Here is a 20,971-nt window from a genome sequence, read left to right on the forward strand (position 1 = left end):
GCCTACAAATGACAGGCGTTCCTTCAGGAACGCCTCCGTTTGTCCGGCCACACCCCCAACCCGCCTACAAAACGGGGCAAGCTGTCGATCAAGATCGACGGCCGCCAGCCGCCCCTTTTGTAGCGAGCCCCGTAGCGAGTGAATTTGTCACTCGCTCCGGGGTTTGGCACGCGCACTGCGAGCGCTGCGCATGTGCAGGCCTTCACCATCGACCCGCTTGCGAGCGTGTCTGAATGAGGGCCTTTATCTTCACCAAGATTTAGAGTGGCTGGCTTCTAATGGTGTGCTTGTTGTAGTCATGATACTTAAGGTTTTGTCTGCCCAGGTTATTGAAATCAAGCTAGAAAGTCTGTTTTCAGCCAATAATTGGAAGTTGTCTTGTGGTAAGATCTTCTGTTGTTCTTGCAGGAAGGTCCATATAGCAGCTTGAGACAGCTCCCTGAAAGTTCAAGTTTCAGCACTTTTGTTTTTTATTTGAGAGAAAAGACATTTAGATTTTGTTACAGGAAATTATGTACATGTAACCATCTCAGCGAATCCCATTAGTACAGGGGTCTTCAAACTTGGCCCTCCAGCTGCTGTGGAACTACACATCCCAGCATGCACTGCCACCTTTTTGATATAACAGCATGCTAAAACTATGTGCAGTGCATGCTGGGATGTGTAGTTCCACAGCATCTGGAGGGCCAAGTTTGAAGACCCCTGCATTAGTAGCTCTGTGAGCTCTAAACTTGCTGTCTACAGCCTTACTGCTCCCTTCTTTCCAACCTTTCCTGGAAGACAGTTTTTTTTAACTTTCTCCACATTAATGGACTTTGGAGCTTTGGGGCTTTGTCTTGTTGCTCTCTATATCTCATCTTTCATGAAGACATGGGTGTTTTTTTTGTTCCATTTGAACCAGGAAGATTTATTATTGTAGTTTTTGACCAGGGTATGTTTCCGGAGTAAGAGGAATCTCTTCACTTTGTCAATGTTTTCAGGGCCTTATGGACAAATGTCCATAGGACCTGTGAGATGTGCAGGATTGATAATGAGATGTGCAGGATTGATAACCTTCTTTTTCACTATGATAATTGCCAATTTGAACACTTGCATATTTAAAGAAGAAAGTGATACTCTTGTATATATGTGTTCTATCACTTCTAGATTTATATATGCATTCTATCAAGAGGGAAAGTGTACATGATTTAAATCCAGGAGCAGCAACATTGTTACAAGTAGGGATGTGCAGGCTCGGATGGTTCGAATTTTCCCGCCAAGTTCGGATTTTTCCCGCCAAACATTAGACAAACATAATTTTCCATGGACTTTTCTCCAGGAATGATGATGTTTGTCCATGAAAGATGACATTTTGCCTCTTTCAGAGACCCGTTTTTTGTCGGGAAAAATCCAAACTTGGCGGGAAAATTCAAACCTATCCGAGCCTGCACATCCCTAGTTACAAGTGCTTTTTAGTGTTACTTTTTAGGGCTCAATCCAATTAGCCGCTATGTACTTGCGGGTGCGAGTCATCGTGGCAATAGCCGCACTTTTTGGTAGCCCGAACTTGCACAAAAGTGTTAACATCCCCATAGAACTTGCGAGCAAAAGGGAGTGAATTCGGGCTGAGGGCGGGCCGCAAGGGGTGCGAGATGAGGTGTCGTTGCCGGTGTTTTATCGCCATGGCAATGGCAACTCGAACACTTGGCGGCTATTTGGATAGTACTTTTGAGCCTTAGTGTTTCACTTAATAAGGAGCACATCTCTGATTAATTTATCCAAAAATATGTATCTTAAGGTTACATCTACAATGGATTAACTTATGTCTCCATGCCCTTACCAAGCTTACATATGAAGGCTCAAACCCACCTCTCTAAGTGCAAGGGACCAATAGACTCTGCCATAGGTTTTGCACATTTGTGGTGCGACCAATTTTTCCGTGAGTCATATTTTTACAGACAACGTCCAACTGTAAATCAGTCTCTATGTATTTTAGTTGAAAAAATTGTTATATAACTATGTATTTTTGTAATTATTTGTAATTGCATTTATATATTTTTTCCAGGCTGACTACATCGGTGGATGTTGTGGTTGCTATTTGTGTTATTTTTGCCATGTCTTTCATCCCAGCAAGTTTTGTGCTGTATTTGATCCAAGAAAGGGTATCTAATGCCAAGCACCTTCAGTTTGTCAGTGGTGTCACACCAACTGTTTACTGGCTCACTAACTTCTCTTGGGACATAGTAAGTAACATGACATCTTCCCTTCTTTCATGGTATAATGTTTGGCATGTATTTTTGTTTAATGAATGTTGTCCACTACACTATATTCTGCCTTTTGTACTTACCTCTTCTATCTAGAATCATAAATGTAGATAAACCAAACTACTTTTGGCTAGAGTTGTTTGAACACATCTGAATACAACGTAACCTATCTAATCACTTATAGATAGGCAGAGCGAGCCAGGCATCTGCTCTTCCACCATCTCTGGGATGAAAAGCAACACAGGAAATTGGAGGGGAAAATATATAAAAGTGTATACTGTAACAAGCTACTTGCTAAACTGTGTACAGACAACTAAACCCTGAATGCTAAATGACCAGACCTGAGCTCACATGTAGAGAGATGCAGGTGATCAGTTGTTAGCCTGAATGTAAAGGTCTCATTGAGCCAAACATTTTAGATGTCAACCTAATGACTAAATCCGTCACAGAGCTGGAAGTGCTCTGTGACCATCAAATATGAAGTGTTCCTTTTCTAAGGCCACTGATCTATTGTTGTTGTTGTTGTTGTTGTTGTTGTTGTTGTTATTGTCTAATGCTTTATGTTTCATTCAAACATTTTTTTTTTAATCAGGCAAACTATGCTGTTAGTGTGGCCATGGTTGTGATAATATTCATCGGCTTTGAGAAGAAAGCATATACGTCCTCATCAAACCTACCAGCACTTATAGCCTTGCTCTTTTTCTATGGGTAAGTAATAGATGCATATAGATTTATTTCATTGTACATACATAGTCGATACAAGCTCTTTTAACACCCATGGACAAGCTGGCAAAGTGCAGCCCCCACACCTACCTTCAAGCTCCATTTACCTTTCTGACCATTTCTATTCTCACATTAAACAGAGCAGAGACCCTCACAATATACCAGAGCAGTAAACTGAGCTAATAGCCTGATTCAGAGCCGGACGCTATTTGCGGTCGTTCGTCCAGAAAATAGGGGTGGCTATTCAAATGAACCGTTCGCTCTTTGCGGTCTGTTCACGCCTCTATGTCTGAACGAGCGAACAAAACTTGAGGTCGTTTTTTGAAAAAATACGCCCCCTGGCCGATCGCATCCTACGTCATGTCCGCTATTTATTACATTAATCGAGTACATCGACCAGCGTATGAACTGCTCGCTATTCTTGTGGCTGGTTTTTGCTACCACAATCTTGCGAGCAGTTCTGGCTATAAAATAACCCAGTGACCTGCTCAATGACGCTGCTGTATTAATTATGCACACCCTTAAAACGCCCGTTTTGACCTTTAAGCACGCCTGCGTTCGGATCTCCACTCCCCGCTTTCAAGCACCTCCCCTGTTATAGCAGGCATTCGCTATTTAGCGAACAAACGATTTTCGGCCGCACTGACTGGTTCGCGCAAGCGTATTACGATCCGTACGCATGCGCAGTTGGGCAAACATCGCTCGGAGCGAACGAGCGGCCGTTTACGAGCGGCTTTGAATCAGGCCCTAAGTCGATTGGCTAAAGCCAGTGTGCAATGCTTATTCCCAATAGCCAGTGTACAATGCCTATTCCCTGATGGCCAGTGTGCAGTGCTTATTCCCCGATGGCCAGAGTGCAGTGCCTATTCCCTGAGGCCCGTGTACAATGCTTATTCCCCGATGGCCATTATAAAATGCCTATTCCCTGAGGCCAGTGTGCAAAGTCTATTCCCCAGTGGCCAGTGTACAGTGCTTATTCCCCGATGGCCATTTTACAGTGCCTATTCCCCGATGGCCAGTGTACAATGCCTATTCCCCGGGGGCCAGTGTACAATGCTTATTCCCCGATGGCCATTTTACAGTGCCTATTCCCTGAGGCCAGTGTACAATGCTTATTCCCCGATGGCCATTTTACAGTGCCTATTCCCTGAGGCCAGTGTACAGTGCCTATTCCCAGATGGCCAGTGGTACAATGCCTCTTCCCCAATGGCCAGTATAGAATATCTATTCCCCAGTGGCCAGTGTACAATGCTTATTCCCCGATGGCCATTTTACAGTGCCTATTCCCTGAGGCCAGTGTACAATGCTTATTCCCCGATAGCCATTTTACAGTGCCTATTCCCTGAGGCCAGTGTACAGTGCCTATTCCCAGATGGCCAGTGGTACAATGCCTCTTCCCCAATGGCCAGTATAGAATATCTATTCCCCAATGGCCATTGTACAATGCCTATTCCCCAATGGCCAGTGTACAGTGCTTATTCCCCGATGGCCATTTTACAGTGCCTATTCCCTGAGGCCAGTGTACAATGTCTATTCCCCTATGGCCAGTGCACAATGCCTATTCCCCGATGGCCATTTTACAGTGCCTATTCCCTGAGGCCAGTGTACAATGCCTATTCCCCAATGGCCATTTTACAGTGCCTATTCCCTGAGGCCAGTGTACAGTGCCTATTCCCAGATGGCCAGTGGTACAATGCCTCTTCCCCAATGGCCAGTATACAATATCTATTCCCCAATGGCCAGTCTACAATGCCTATTCCCCGATGGCGATTTTACAGTGCCTCTTCCCTGATGCCAGTGTACAATGTCTATTCCCCGATGGCCAGTGTACAATGCCTATTTCCCGAGGGCCAGTGTTCAATGCCTATACTCCAATCGCCAGTGAATAATGCCTATTCCTCAGGGCCAGTGTACAATGCCTATTCTGTGGCATCCAGTACAATTCCTATTCCTTGATGGCCAGTGTACAATACCTATTCCACGGTGGACAGTGTAATGTATGGAAAGCATTCTCTATTGACCAGTATACAATGTAGAGGCCAGCACCTAATGGTCACTATACTGTACAGCAGTTCCGCCCAATAGAACCGAGTCCACGGTGGCTATGTGTACAATATTAGTCCTTGGTGGCCAATCTGCCCTGTACAGTCTACTCGTTGCTGGTCATAAAATTATAAAACCCAGTTCCTGGTCCCCAGTATGCAATATAGTGTAAATCACAGACAAATTATTAATTTTGCAGTCTGAAATGCCGACGTCGGGATCCTGGTAGATGGCATCCCGATTGTAAGGACACTGCGGAAAGGTGAGTATCAGCCGCGGGGACGACGACAGTTTTGGTGCCCTTGGGGGGGGGGGTGTTAGCGTTAGGCTGCCGGGCAGGGGGGCTAAGGTTCAGGCACCACCTGGGGGGTATAGGGTTAGGCACTAAGGGGGGAGGGTTAGGGTTAGGCACTTATCGGGGGGTTAGGGTGCAGGGTAGGGAGGGTTAGTATTAGGGTACAGGAGAGGAGTGTTAGGGTTAGGGGGTAAATAGGACGGGGGAACAGTACTCACCGTTCCCCTGACGAGATTTGAACCTTTGGGATGCCGCTGTCAGTGTACTGACATCCGGCATCCCGTCCATCTGTATTTCATACCTATTCCATGCATTTAACTACTACTAACTATGGGTGTCAGGCCACATGTAACATGTTTGGTGAATTTCTTCCCAGAAATGCACAATATGGGCCAGCACTCAAGGCATCACCTATACACTTTTTCTGACAAATCTCCTCCATTTTACCTGGTAACTAACCGCTCAGTAAAAATCAAAGTTTTAATGTTTCATACTAGTCACACTTGTTTATTTGTGTGCATTATTTACAGGTGCTTGTCTAAGAATGGCCTCTAGATGGCACTCTTTAGCTCTGTCTTGGCACCCATGCTTTATCAGCATAAGCACAATTGATGTTTTAGAGTGCACGTGATATAAGTACTATCTGAGCTCTATCCTGGAGGAGGAACCTATTTAATTTAGACAAACAAGATTTTCCATTAGGTTCGCATTTGCAATGAAATGAAATTTGTTGCCTTCTGTATTGCTCTCTTCTTTGAACCTTCCCCATATATTATGTGTTTTATTGATTTATGTGATATAGGTAACTAAATATGCAATGATATTTGTGTCTCTTTGATCAGTGTTAAATTTTTTTGGTTTTAAACATTTAAATAAAAATTTGAAAACAAAGATATGGATAACCCAACAGCCCAGAAACACCACAAATAATTTCCACATTGTTAGATTTATAAAGAGAGTTTGAACACAAATGATAAATTATAAGCTTGCGAGCAGGGCCCTCTTACCTCTATGACTGTTATTACCCAGTTTTGTTCTATTAATGTTGCTTACAATTGTAAAGCACAATGGAATATGCTTAGCTATATAATAAACTGTTAATAAATAAATAAATAAATTGTATTTGCAGATGGGCTGTAATTCCTATGATGTATCCTGCATCATATCTATTCAATGTGCCAAGCACAGCCTATGTTGCTTTATCTTGTATGAATCTCTTTATTGGCATAAACAGCAGCGCTATTACTTTCATCCTGGATCTCTTTGAAAACAACAGGGTGAGTAAGAGTAAGTTTGGAAGGCTTATTATACTCGTATAACAGTCTGCAGAGACTCCTGTGCCCTGTCCCTCTCTCCTGTGCCCTCTGGATTGCCAGATCTGTCTATAATAAACTGGTCCCCATCCATGACCGCTTCATCTCCAACTCCCTGAATCTCCTAGCCATCACTGAATCCTGGATTTCCCCCTCTGACACCACTTCTACTGCAGCTCTCTCTTTTGGGGGCTACACATTCTCTTACACACCCAGGCCTGGGGGTCGCCATAGTGATGGTGTTGGGTTCTTCTATCCTTTTGTCACTCTTACCTTCTGAGCCCTCCCGTTCATTCTTTCCATTTGAGGTTCATGCTTTTCACCTCTTTCAAACTGTTCACCTTCGAGTAGCTGTCATTTATTGTCCCCCTGGCCCTAGTTCCAAATTCATTGATCACTTTGCTTCCTGGCTCCTAATCTTCAAATGGGCTTTCAAGACCCACTACTTCCTCAAAGCTTCCCAGCTCTCCATGCTCCTTTCTCACTATTTACCCCATCTGTGTCACCCCTTTTAGAATGTGAGCTCTCATGAACAGGGCACTGTTAAGTGCATGTATATGGTATAGGAGGTTTTGTTTTCAAATCCTCTGCTTGGAGTGTTACGTAGCCATGGGAAAGATTTCTGGACTGCACACCCTGAATATATATATATAATGGGAGGTGCTACCTGATGAGACAAATTGCAGGCACAAAAACAGACAAATCTCAGGTGCACAACTCCAAATTATTAATAATATATAAATGCAATAACATTTTGCAATCAATAGAGGTTTTTAGCATAATCTTGGCCAAGGTTATGGGCCTACCCACCATATCCAGGTAACCTCTGTAGGGTAGGTCCCTAACATACTACGATTCAAATCCAGAGCGCATGACACCCCCAAACTAGCCCAGCTAAGCCGCCCCAGGGCACCGCTATAGTAAGAAGAGTGCAGTGTGAAAGAGATAGTTAGGAGCAGCTGCTGCTGCATATAAAGAATGAAAATAAAAAGTGAGGTACATATATAATAAACAAACAGTGAAGGGTTAAAATGTGTTATAAAAGAAAAATGTGTTATAATGCGGTGCCCTGAAACAGATCAACACAGGCAATCCAGGGGGACCCACGCCCCAAAAATGAACCAAAGTTGCACTACAGTATATAAAACTTGTAGGACTTACCTAGAATTGTGCCTATTACTAGTGTGCATATTCATTACAAGACTCCATGCTTTTAAACCAATAAGGTAGGGGTGCTAATCCAGACTGAGGGCGTCTCCTTTCCCTCAGGTGTGCAATAAAGCACATTAAATGGAGTATATGGGAAAGATTTCTGGACTGCACACCCTGAATATATATATAATGGGAGATGCTACCTGATGAGACAAATTGCAGGCACAAAAACAGACAGTTACGTAGCCAGTTAACTTCAAACAAGTAGAAACATTGTTTAACATTGGAAACCATTGGTGTTCCCTTACCAATGTTTAGGACTAAACAATGTTTTTTGACCGATGTTTCATGTCCATGTTCCATCCCTAACAGGCAGCATAAGTAGCTAATGCAGAAAAAAAGGGAAATGCAGATGCACACTCTAAGTACCAAGAATACTGATTATCAAAATATATATAATAAACTCTAACAATTAACATGGTTTTATAATAAGGTTCTTAGTACATGTTTGGCCAAAGATGTTTGCCCACCTACTACGTCACGGTGAATGGCATCAGGTGAGTCTCTAACATCCCTAATACTGACACATTTTATTAAATTATCTAGGACTTGCCTTTAAGTGCCCATTACATGTGTGTACTGCAATGCATAGAACCCATACTAATTAAAATCAATAAGTAGCAAACACAGAAATACAAAATGGTGGCTTGACTACAGAACTACCATCTGGGTGTGGTAGAAGAGATAGACAGTAATTAGATAGACAATGTCTAGATAGACACCTGATGTTAGACAGTCAGTAGTTACACAGGGACAAAAGGTCGACAGGGACAAAAGTCAGACACACTAAAGTTTTTTTTTTTAGCCCTAATCTTCACCCTTACCCTTTCCTTGGTGCCTAACCCTAACCCTCTCTCCTGGTGCCTAACCTTAACCGTCTCGGTAAGTGCCTAACCCTAACCATGGGGGTAAGTGCCTAACCCTCCAGTAAGTGCCTAAACCTAACAAAAAAATAAAAAAAATTGTGGAGCATTTTTGTGTCGACCATTTTCATGTCGAACTTTTGACCCTGTCGATCTTTTTACATGTCTAACTGTAGTGTGTCTGATTTTTGTCCCTGTTGATCTTTTGTCCCTGTCTAACTATTGACTGTCTAACATCTGGTGTTTATCTAGACATTGTCTATCTAATTACTGTCTATCTATAGTCCGGAACCCCTACCATCTAGTACACAAAAGCTAGACTTAAGGTAGGTACACACCTGACAGATATATCTGCAGATGATGGTCGTTCATACACACAGAGCGGTCATCATCTGTGCCTTGCTGCGAATCCCGGCAACTAGGGGGCGTGTCGGGGGCATAAAATGATCGGCCAATGTATCTATCTGTGTGTACCCAGCTTAAGGCAAACTATAACAAAAATAACTAAGAAGCCTAAACTAGTAGCATGCAGAAACACTCAACTGCACTGTAAATACAAGTTTACTAACAAGGTAGAATAATAAAACATTAGGATCACTGTGGATACAGAATACCCACGTATTGTAATTTCAGAAATGATCCTTAGGGGGAGATGTATTACACCTTTCAGAGAGATCAATTGGAGAAGTTGAATATAGCAACCAATCAGCTTGTCACTTCATAGACTGTGCTAGACAACTCTGCTAGATAAATGATAGCTAGAAGCCGATTGGTTGATATATTCAACTTCACCACTATCTCTTTCTCAAAGGCTTGATACATATCCCTTTATTGTTATTCAATATGTGTTGTGAAATATCTTCTGTATGCCAACGTTGTCTTGTTGAAACATAGTTTAAGAATTTGGTTGTTTATTTCTTAGCTGAGATCTGATTCAGTGTGTTACTATTTAATTCCCTTTAGCCTTTGTTAAGGTTCAATGAGAGGCTGAAGAATCTGCTCTTAATCTTCCCACATTTCTGTCTGGGCCGTGGACTCATTGATTTGGCAATGAATCAAGCAGTAACTGACGTGTACGCTCGTTTTGGTGAGTTCAAGGCTTAGATTTCTTTATTATACTATATGATTTGGGGGAGATTTATTAAAGCTTTGAGAGAGATAAAGTGGAGAGTGATAAATACCAACCAATCACCTTCTAACTGTTATTTTACAACCTGTATTTGAAAAATGGCAGTTAGAAGCTGATTGGTTGGTACTTTACCTCTCTCAGCTTTATCTCTCTCCAAGCTTTGATAAATCTTCATAGTCATACACTGTAAAACGAGCAAAACCCTGTGTTTTGGTTCTAAATCATCGTCTTGTTTTGGTTTTGGCAAAATCACCTTCAAATGTTTTGGTTCTGGACCTGGATTTCTTTAAAAATTGATTAAATCAGCTGAAATCATGTAATTTGGACCTGTTTTTGTTCCTATAGTATTATTAACACCAATGACATTAATTTTCAGTCAATTTTGACCAACTCACAGCTCACATTATAGTTCTCCCCAAAATTGGCCAAAGGCTGCAGCGAGGTGGCTGGCTAAACTGAGCGACAGAGCAGCATGCCGCAACTATGGAAAACAATTGTAAGTACGTGCAGCTCACTTCAAGGTCACTTCTAACAAACATACACAAGAGCCTGTTGCACTGGATTGCAGGTGCTAGCTACAGTAGTGTCTGACAAACAAACATACACAAGAGCCTGTTGCACTGGATTGCAGGTGCTAGCTACAGTTCTGTCTGACAAACAAACATACACAAGAGCCTGTTGCACTGGATTGCAGGTGCTAGCTACAGTAGTGTCTGACAAACAAACATACACAAGAGCCTGTTGCACTGGATTGCAGGTGCTAGCTACAGTAGTGTCTGACAAACAAACATACACAAGAGCCTGTTGCACTGGATTGCAGGTGCTAGCTACAGTAGTGTCTGACAAACAAACATACACAAGAGCCTGTTGCACTGGATTGCAGGTGCTAGCTACAGTAGTGTCTGACAAACAAACATACACAAGAGCCTGTTGCACTGGATTGCAGGTGCTAGCTACAGTAGTGTCTGACAAGCAAACCTACACAGTGACAAAAATGCCATAAGTCTTTTACACACTTCCCATCGAGCTAGCTACAACTCTCTCTAATGGTGACTAGTATGTAGTATTGCAGCATGAACTACAGTCCATACACTCTCCTGTGTGAAATGGCACCCGATATAATGAGGGAGGGACTTACATGTAATCCAAAATACGCAAGATCCATTTTCAAGATCTGAGATTCAAACTTGGCCAGAAGATCCGAGCTGGGACTCGGAACCCCAAAATTTGGGTGTGTTCGGTTTTCATCAAAACTTAACTGCTCATCTCTAGTATATAGATGTGCATTTAGCATAAGAGTCTTCCCAGAACAGTTTAATAAAAGTCAGTTTACTACTCTGTACTGTTTGGGAACCTGCACCAAGGCCTACTTCCTGCTACCTTCTATTCACCTCTTCACATCATGATGCTGCCCGTCACCTGCAGCCTTGTCCACACTAACACAAACACGTGGACAGGATACGGCCTTCCATATGATAACTACATTAATCTCCTGTAATAATCTGTGCTGCATTGAATCCACCTGAGTTTTGTGAATCCGGGTAAACCTGAATCACGGTTCTAATCTCCTGAGGAGATCAGGGTAAATCCAGGTTGTGGTTCTGATCTTTTTGGGGTTCGGAATTCGGATCTTAAATCTGGATTGCATAAATTACGTGATTTTAGCTGTTTTTAAAACATTTCATCTATTTTTTTTTTTAAAAATCCAGATCCAAAACACTTGAGGGTGGTTTGCAAAACCAAATCCAGGTCCAAAACATTGAAGGAGATACAGATCCAAAACCAAAACACGGGGGTCGGCACACATCCCAATCTATACCTGCCCTTTTAACAGCCAAGCAGGAGAGGAAAACTGAGTCAAAGGAGGTGCTCCCGTTTAGTCATGTGCCATATGCGCCTTAAACACAACACTTTTGCAACCTGGATGATTACAGAGTGTTGGTTTTAGTTTTACCAGCTTCTGTTGACACAGTTTAAACATAGGTAGCAGTGCAACAGCTTTACACAGACCTGCTGTCTCACAGCTACTAGATCCATCTTTGGGACTTCCCAGAAGATGGCAGTCAGCCAGCAAGCCAGTGAGAGAACATAAGGTACAATTAGCTTACTTGTGACTCTGGCAGTTGCCTACATTAGTCCTGGGTACAATTGGCTGCTGTTTGTGTTTACAAATTAGGGGCTGATTCAGCATTGCACATATGTGCAGTGCTGAATGCAGATTCCCGATTATCGGGAATCTTTGTGTGCGCTGGCCCCATTCTGCAAATGTGCAGAACAGGTCCTGCATGATCACACACAGCCGTGCTATGCCTCTGCCTGATTGACAGGCAGAGGCATTAAAGGGGCGGTGTGTGAGCGAGGACAGCTGGCGTTCCTGGAAATGGGGGGGTGTCCACGGACACAGGCCCTGATTCAGAGCCGGACGCTCTGACCAGAGCACTCGCTCTGAATCAGGGCCCACCTCCATAAATATGGAGCGTCCTCCTGGACGCTCGTATAGCTGTGGGTCACCACCCACAGCATATACGAGCGTGCAGGATGATGGTCGCGATGGTCTTGACCATCGCGACCATCGCCACTGCGAGCCGAAGCCTGCGGTTGAGTATCTCAACCGCAAGGCCCGGAGTGATTTTGGCTCTATCAGAGCCAAAATCACTCCCACTGACATCACTAGTGATGTCAGTGGGGCCGGCTTCTGACGGTAGGTGTTCCCTTGGGAACGCCTCCATCTGGGAGGCACGCCCCCGGCACGCCCACCAAAGGGGGCGTGCTGTCAATCAACATCGACAGCACGCCCCCTTTGATCAGACACTACGAGCGAAGGAAAGTCCTTCGCTTGTCGCGTCTCGCGCATGCGCACGACGGAGCTCCCTCCGTCGTGCGCATGCGCAGTGCAGACCATCGACCCACTTGCGAGCGGACAGCCGCTCGCGAGTGGGTCTGAATCAGGCCCACAGTTTCCTGGCCTCGTAAACGGGCCAGCCTGAGTAAGCTGAGGTTTACTCAGCTGGCTGGCCACCATCACGACCGATAGTCGCAATGGCGATCCCAGCCTGTGACCTCTGTTGCAGTGCTGGGATCGCAAATGCAGCAGGTGGTGTCATACACCTCCTGCTGCTTTTGTATATTATCAAGGACGGAATTGCAAAGCTGCCTGTGTGTAGCTTTGCAATTCCGTCCAAAGCTAAATCACCCCCTTAGACAGGAATTTGTGTGTGCTGAACGTAACCTTTACATTACTTTTTATTTTCGTAAATGAGTTTCAGTTGGTATCTGGGAGTGCGTTATGTGGGTTTGATATACCTATCTGTGTTCCGTGAGTTATAAAATTGACTGATAGCTGTATTTTGCTTTAGAAAGAATGAAGGAACATCTATGTTTAAATTAGTTATGTTTGTGGTAAAATAATTAGTTGTACAAACATCTGTATATTAAAACTTTTTCAGGCTGTGGTTGCTCATTAATAAATTAAAGTGGGAGAGCTACACTAAATTCCCTGGGGGTTTGATTTTGAATCTAAAAGTTGTATAGTTTCTACTAATTTGGATACATCAAAAATATTGTTTCTCTTCTGTTCTCTTCCCAGGTGAGGAGCACATCACAAACCCTTTCCAGTGGGAGTTCCTGGGGAGAAATATATTGGCTATGGCAGTAGAAGGTGTTTTCTACTTTGGTATTAATCTACTTATTCAAAACCGTTTCTTTCTCCGCACATGGTAAGAGTCACCACTGTACTACATAGCAGCCAGTACGGTGACTGCTAAACTATAAAATCAAACAGCTTTTAAAATATGTAATACTGTACTCAGTTAAAAGTCTGTCACTAAAGTACAGGTTGCTTTAATGTAAAACAGTATTTCCATAACATTTACATTCTGTGATGATCCAGGGCTCACAACCCAGATCAATGTGAAATGCCATAGGTGGAAGTTGTCAAGCCAGTTGAAAGGGATGACCCGCATCTGCAACCTCCATGCCCATACAAATGCCAGGTATGGGCAGACTGGGAGCAAACTGGCAGAACACCTCAGTTGTGTGGAACATAAAATACATGTTACTCTGGGTCTAATAGCAGCATAATAGGTGTAACACTACATAAGGTAGTTAGAAGGTTGTGGACAGGATGCATACAGTATTGCATTTTGGTTTTAGTAACGCTGTGTGCATGTACACATAAGCAAAGGACAGCTCTTCCGATAAGAGCTCTGCTTTGTGGTGTGCGGATTTAAGGGATTATGACCCGGAAGTTTCTCTATGCATGCACGGCATCGGGAAGTCTACGATAAGAAGCCACAAATCTTTCTGGAGCTTGGTGCATACAGTGATTGCTGTCAGGCTTTTGAAAATGGCAATTTTGGAGGTTTGACTGCATTTTTCAGTATAGTGCATCCCTCTCTGTGGGCTCTATTTACTACAATCCGCATATTGAATGCGGATTGTAGTGTGATATTACCGAGTGAATTCGCATTGCGAATTCAGGCAATATCACAGGGATTTACTATAAATCCCTTGCAGGGACAGAGCTTGCGATAAAGCTCTGTCCCTGCGGATCCCATCCGCACTCTAGTCGCGGTATTTTCGGAGAAAAATACCGCGACTAAGAGCCCGCGCATGCGCTGACCCACCGTCGCTGCTACCCCCCACTGACGCTAAGCCCCGCCCCCCACGATCGCGGACCCCCGCGACCCCCCCCTCCCTTCATTACACTTACCTGCATCCTCCTGGCCTCCGGTGATCTTCTCCGGGCTTCCCGATCAGGTGATCTCCCATACTGCACTGGGGCCCGATCACCTGATGACCGGGCAGCAGGGCACTATGGGAGACCAGCCGACTGGAGAGGAGCCATCACCGGAGGCCCGATCACCGGTCCCTAGATTCAGGTAAGTAAAAAAAAAGTATTTACATTTTTTTTTTCTTTTTTTTACATCAGTCAGCTTGCGGTCTGTTTAGACCACACAGCTGATTACTGGTACCGGCTCCCGCCTCTGCTCTCCCCGTTAGAGCAGAGTGGGAGCCCGGTAACCGGGGGAGACCCTGGATAACGCCACCTCCAGGTGGCGTTATTATCACAGGGCTTCCCCCGGTATTTTTTTACAATTTATTTTTAGTAACTCTGGTCGGATCACATTTCCCATTACAATTATGGGAAATGCGATCTGCTTTACTAAAAATAAGTTATACTTAGGGGTTGGAGTAGAATTTTACTAATTCTACTCCAATTGCCCTGTAATAACTACAGGTGAAACTAAAATAATGTGAAAAGGGTGTGAAAACACCCTTTTTCACTTTATTTTAGTAAAAATAATGTTAATAAATAGAGCCCTGTGTGAGGTAAGTTGTCACATACATCCTTCGATGCGAATAGGACGCACAAGCAGCTTCTGCTGATTAAAAGATGCTACAATAAAAGAAAAAAAGAAGACCAGGCGCTGTCTTACCAGCCAATTACAACACAATTATTAAAATTGATTTAACCTTTGTTCAGCTGCTGTCAAAAGATGGGTAGATGCCACTACCCACAAAAAAGATCCCAAGGAAGTTGTAATTTTATAGAGACAGCGCTTTTTGACAAAAGATTTAATACATAAAAATGACCTTACATACAAATATTAAGACATTACAATACAATAGACAAAAAGTAGTGTTTTACACAAAACCAGCCGGTGTGTACACTCATCAATCAGCTAATAGGACCATAAAAAAAGAAATTTTTGTCATATGGTATTAAGAATACACCTTATTTGGTGTCATATAGAGACCATTTTTTTGCAAGCATGAAAAAAATCAATAGCATGAGACTTTGGGCCTGATTCAGACCCACTCGCGAGCGGCTGTCGATGTTGATTGACAGCACGCCCCCTTTGGTAGGCGTGCCGGGGGCGTGCCTCCCTGACGGGGGCGTTCCCACGGGAACGCCCCCGTCAGAAGCCGGCCCACTGACATCACTAGTGATGTCAGTGGGAGTGATTTTGGCTCTGATAGAGCCAAAATCACTCCGGAGCTTGTGGTTGAAAACCTCAACCGCAGGCTCCGGCTCGCAGTTTCGATGGTCGCGATGGTCACGACCATCGCGGCCATCAAACTGCACGCTCGTATAGCCTGTTGGTGGTGACCCACAGCTATACGAGCGTCCAGGAGGACGCTCCATTTTCATGGAGGCCGGCCCTCATTCAGAGCGTGCGCTCTGCTCAGAGCGTACGGCTCTGAATGAGGGCCTTTATCTGTTTAGAAAAAGCAGATTGGTTTGTTCCAAAGATAAGGGTATTAGTCGATGTTCATTGCAAATAATTCCGTGCACTGACTTGTTTAATGGTTAGTACATGCATGCATCCAAGTTTTCAGCTCTATGAATGTTAGTTGTTATACCCCAGTTGTTAGTAAGCACTTGTGCCAAGAGGGTTAGTAGGCAAGAGGACATTCAGAGCAAGCAATGAAGACAGTTTTTAAATCCCTTATTCATGCAAGCCGGAGTTTTAGACAAGTGAACTCCTTTTGGGAACTCAGGAGCGTAACTAGAACAGTTTAATGCTCCCGTACTCACAGTTCACCCGGGTGATGTGACGAGTGTTAGAGCGCCAGCTGGTTTGGATAAGCAGACCCTTAACGCATTTCTCCGCCTCCGTCTATGCTCGGCGGCTTCCTCAGAAGTTCTGATGTCTGTTCCAGGTCTTCCGGTTTTTATCTCGGAAACCGAAGGTTGGCGAATGCGCCTCACGTCATAAACCAAGCCTCGTTTTCAGGATTAGTCACGTGATCGCGGCTCGATAATTAAATGTCTCTGTTTGCATGTCATATTGATACAGGTAATAGCCGTCATGCGTTCCAGCTAGATATTATTTATATATCAGCGGGCAATATATATTATATACTCATGATGGCTTAGCTTGCTTGTGATAATTTCAAAGCATAATCCCCAAGCTTGGAGGAGAGCGAGATCGGATGGTTTTTAGTGCTCTTGAGGTCATTTGCCTATACATTATTAAAAACAATAACATACATACATATATATATATAAAAAAATGAGGAGAAGAGATTGATGTACATATATATAACCAATAAAAGATATATATAGATAAACCAGTATATTCATTTACATAAAAAACAAATATATTAGTATCAGACCTCATTATCAGGTCACTCTAAGATTATTCAAAAGGATATAGTTGCAGCCTCAATTAAATGAATCTAGAGAATACTCAGAAGGGCTGCTTGGTATACCTCAAAAAAAATATTTCTAAACATAAAAAGCGCAAGGGAATTTATATATAATACCAGAATAATACCTTAAACACCTAATCAGTGCATACAGTATCAGAGATAAATTATAAACATTAGACTAACATGCTGAGAGAGAAAAGCAGCAAAAAAAATAATAATAAGTCAAGAAAAATTAATAGTATAAATAAATAAATAAAATAAATTAAATAGTTAAATAAAAACTTATAAATTCACATACAAATTCCTAGGATATATAGGATAATAGACCCTGTTTATATATCTAACCCTCTGGTACGTATAGACATGGCCTAACATAGTGGGCTTATTGCCCTGATCCAAAGGGACCTTCGGTAATCTGGACAAAATACCCCACATAGATTGACCCATTTGAAACCTAATCCAAGGAGAAAAAAACTCTCTTAAAACATTAAAATCATAAAGATTCCTTTTAGGATTTATATATCAGATTTAACCTATACATAGAGAAAAAAAAAAGGGAAAGGGGGGAAGGGGTTAGAGGAATAACCCTGAGAGATGAATCATCAAATTCAACATTTATTGAAGGGCTCGTTAATTACTATATATATTCCCACAAAACATAGGACAATAAGCCTTATTAGATATAATACTCAGAAATTATAGTAATACAGAGTAACAAAGGATAGTTAGCATATATCTACATGACTTAACATGGTGGGCCTAATGCCCTGGTCCAAAGGGACCTTTGGTAACCTAGACATAATACCCAGCCTATACCAACCCATTCTCAACCTATCTCAAGAGGAAAGACACCTCTCTTGGATCGTTATTTTCATAATTATTCTATTCAAGGTAACTTTGGATTTGTACAACGAGAACGCAGATAGTCATTATTCAGATATTATTTAATTCTACCGTGTCATTAAGACCACCCGGTATTAATGTACCAAGCCTATATATCCAGTATGCTTCCCTTTTACATAATGTTTTATATCTGTCTCCTCCGCGACATGTTGCCTTAATTTGTTCTATCGCTTTTATCCTTAAATCTTTTGAATTTCGACACTGACTGGCATGTTTTGACAAAGGGTGTGTCTTAACTCCTTTCAAAATATTTCTGCGGTGTTCCATAAAGCGGGTATGTAACGACCTTGTTGTTCTGCCGACATATTGGATACCGCAGCCACATGTAATGAGATAAATCACAAAGGAGGAGGAACAGTTCAAAAACTGTTTAATTTTAAAACACTCCTTATTCACACTTGAAATAAAGTCTAAACTTTTTTTCTCTGATTGTAAACATGTACCACATGTGATTTTTCCGCATCTATGGAACCCAATTGGTCTCATAGCGAGCCAGGTGTTACTATTTATTTTTTTGGTCTCACCCTTGAAATGGCTTGATCCTAATATAGATTTAAGGTTCTCTGATTTTCTGAAAATCACCCGTCCTGTTGGGTTGATTTCCTTTTTCAGAAAATCATCCAACAGTAGTAATGAGGTATTATTTTTTATAATTTTTTTAATTTCCCAAGCATGATTATTAAATTGCGTAAGGAAAGACAACGAATATGCTTGTGTTACAGCGGTTTCGTTATCTCCATTAATATTTTTATTTTGATTTTTATTGTTACCTTCTATAAGTAGAAGCTTCCTATCCATAGTGCTAACCTCTTGATATGCCAAACTCAGGATTTCTTCTGGATATCCCTGCTCCGATAGAGATGTCATAAGTTCTTTAGCCTGAATTTCAAATTTTGACTTTGTCGAACAGTTGCGTTTGATCCGCAAGAGTTGACTCTTCGGAATATTGTTTTTCCATATTCTATCATGCGAGCTTTTATAATTGAGGTATCGGCTCTGATCAACTGGTTTAATATATGTTTCTGTAACAAGCTTATTGTCCCGGATAGTGAGGGCAATATCCAGAAAATTAATAGAACTTGTGCTATATGATGACGTAAACTTCAAACCAAAATTATTACAATTTAAACTATCTGTGAATATTATTAGTGATTCTAGATCCCCACTCCAAACAATAAATAAATCATCAATGTATCTGCCATAGAGGACGAGGCTCCCCCCGAGGTCGCTCCCCCACACATGCCGCTCCTCAAAGAGCCCCATGTAAACGTTAGCAAAACTCGGGGCGAACCTCGTCCCCATGGCAGTACCTAACGTTTGCAAATAATATTGTTTATCAAATAAAAAATAATTGTGAGACAGGATAAATTTAATTGAATTAAGAATAGATTCTTGTGCAGTTCGTGACATTGTGTCATCTCTTTTTAAATAATAATCTACGGCATTAATGCCCATATCATGTGGAATGTTTGAATAAAGGGATTCTACATCACAAGTTAAAAGATAATACCCTGGTTGCCAAATAACTGTATTAATTAAATTCAAAAAATGTCTGGAATCTTTTATATGCGACTTTAATTTTGTCACATATCCTTGCAAAAAATGATCCACATAAAAAGACAAATTATTTGTGAGGGAACCAACACCGGAAATAATGGGACGACCTGGGGGTAACGTGAGGGACTTGTGTATCTTTGGTAAATAATAAAAAGTAGGTGTAATAGGGTGCAAATTAAATAAAAAGTGCATAGTTTCCCTGGATATTACCCTCTCCGCCAGGGCTTCTTCTAATAATACTCTGAGTTGTCTTTGGAAGAGGGCGGTGGGGTTGTCACTCAATTTCTTATAAAAATTCTTATTACTGAGTTGTCTCAATGCCTCTGTGGTATAATCCACAGTATCCAGAATGACAACACCACCGCCCTTATCGCCGGCTTAATTACAACATCTCTATCTGCGTATAGAGTCTTAATAGCCCTTCTCTCTCCATAATTTAGGTTATCCCTTAAAGGTTTTTTATCTGCACATTCACACATGGTTTTGAATTGATCAAGTGTATTTTTGTAAAAACTCTCTATATATGGGCCCTTAAATTGTAGTGGGTAAAAATCTGATTTGTTTCTAAAGGAACTTCTTTGTTGATCAAATATTTTAACATATTCCTCATTTACCTCACCACCTCCCTCTGATTCCTTCTGTAGTGATTGTAAAATATCAACCATTTCTTCATCCTCTTTATCTAAAATAATAGGTAGAGTATCAATTGTATTTCTTTTTAAGTTTTTTAATGCAAAGTACCGTTTACGGCACAGAGTTCTGACGTAACGATTTAAATTGACAAAAAGACTAAAGAGATTAGGTTTGGATACTGGGGCGAAATTAAGACCCTTTTCTAAAAGGAGTAATTCATCTTGAGTTAGAACTTTGGATGAGAGATTGAAAACCCCTCTCCCCATTGTGCTCAGTTTAGCCGTAGACTTTTTATTTTGCTTTCTTCTACCCCCCCCCTTGTGCCTCTGAGTCTCCTGTTCTGTCTCTTTTTTGGCTCTTTATTCCAAATGGCCTGTTGAAATTCCTGTTTGTCCCTAAAAAAACACTATTTTGGGGGGATTGTTCATATTCATCTTCAGTCTCTGAAGGTTTATGAAGTTTATGAGGATACCGATAGGGTCTGGAATTACCAATTTGGGGGGAACCATAGTGTTCTAATAGTTCAAACTTATTTCCATGTCTAAAATCCTTCTTGTTGCTATCAACCCATCCTCCTATTATAATGGGAATAGTTACGTGTTCTATTTCCTTTATTGACATAGTACGGTTCCTTTCTCATTCTTTCTTGATAATTAGGTTTAGATCCATTCCCATAATTGTTCTGTCGCATATTTGGCTCCTTATTTGTTCTGTCTAATCTATTAAAATTGTGTACTTCTCCTTTTTCATAATCTTTTTTATCCCTATCCATTTTTTGCTCCTTTCTTGATATGAGTTGATGTTCATATTCTTCTATTTTTTGGTTGACTTTACAGTCTCTCTCTCTATAGTCTTGATTACCCTCAAAGACCTTAAGTAAATTGTATGTTTTTTCTATC

General features: G+C 41.9%; 1 protein-coding gene across 1 annotated transcript in view; it reads left to right on the top strand.

Moving 5' to 3' along the window:
- ABCA4 (ATP binding cassette subfamily A member 4) overlaps nucleotides 1-20,971 on the top strand; it is a 363,439-nt gene that overhangs the window by 302,521 nt on the left and 39,947 nt on the right. The window contains exons 39-43 of the mRNA XM_088443970.1: nucleotides 2,045-2,222; nucleotides 2,836-2,951; nucleotides 6,434-6,581; nucleotides 9,656-9,779; nucleotides 13,408-13,537. Of these exons, the coding sequence (XP_088300096.1) occupies nucleotides 2,045-2,222; nucleotides 2,836-2,951; nucleotides 6,434-6,581; nucleotides 9,656-9,779; nucleotides 13,408-13,537 (696 nt within the window). The remainder of the gene's footprint in view (nucleotides 1-2,044; nucleotides 2,223-2,835; nucleotides 2,952-6,433; nucleotides 6,582-9,655; nucleotides 9,780-13,407; nucleotides 13,538-20,971) is intronic.

The sequence above is a fragment of the Taudactylus pleione genome, unplaced genomic scaffold (genome assembly GCF_031769625.1).
Source record: "Taudactylus pleione unplaced genomic scaffold, aTauple2 ptg000341l, whole genome shotgun sequence".
NCBI classification, from domain to species: Eukaryota; Metazoa; Chordata; class Amphibia; order Anura; family Myobatrachidae; genus Taudactylus; species Taudactylus pleione.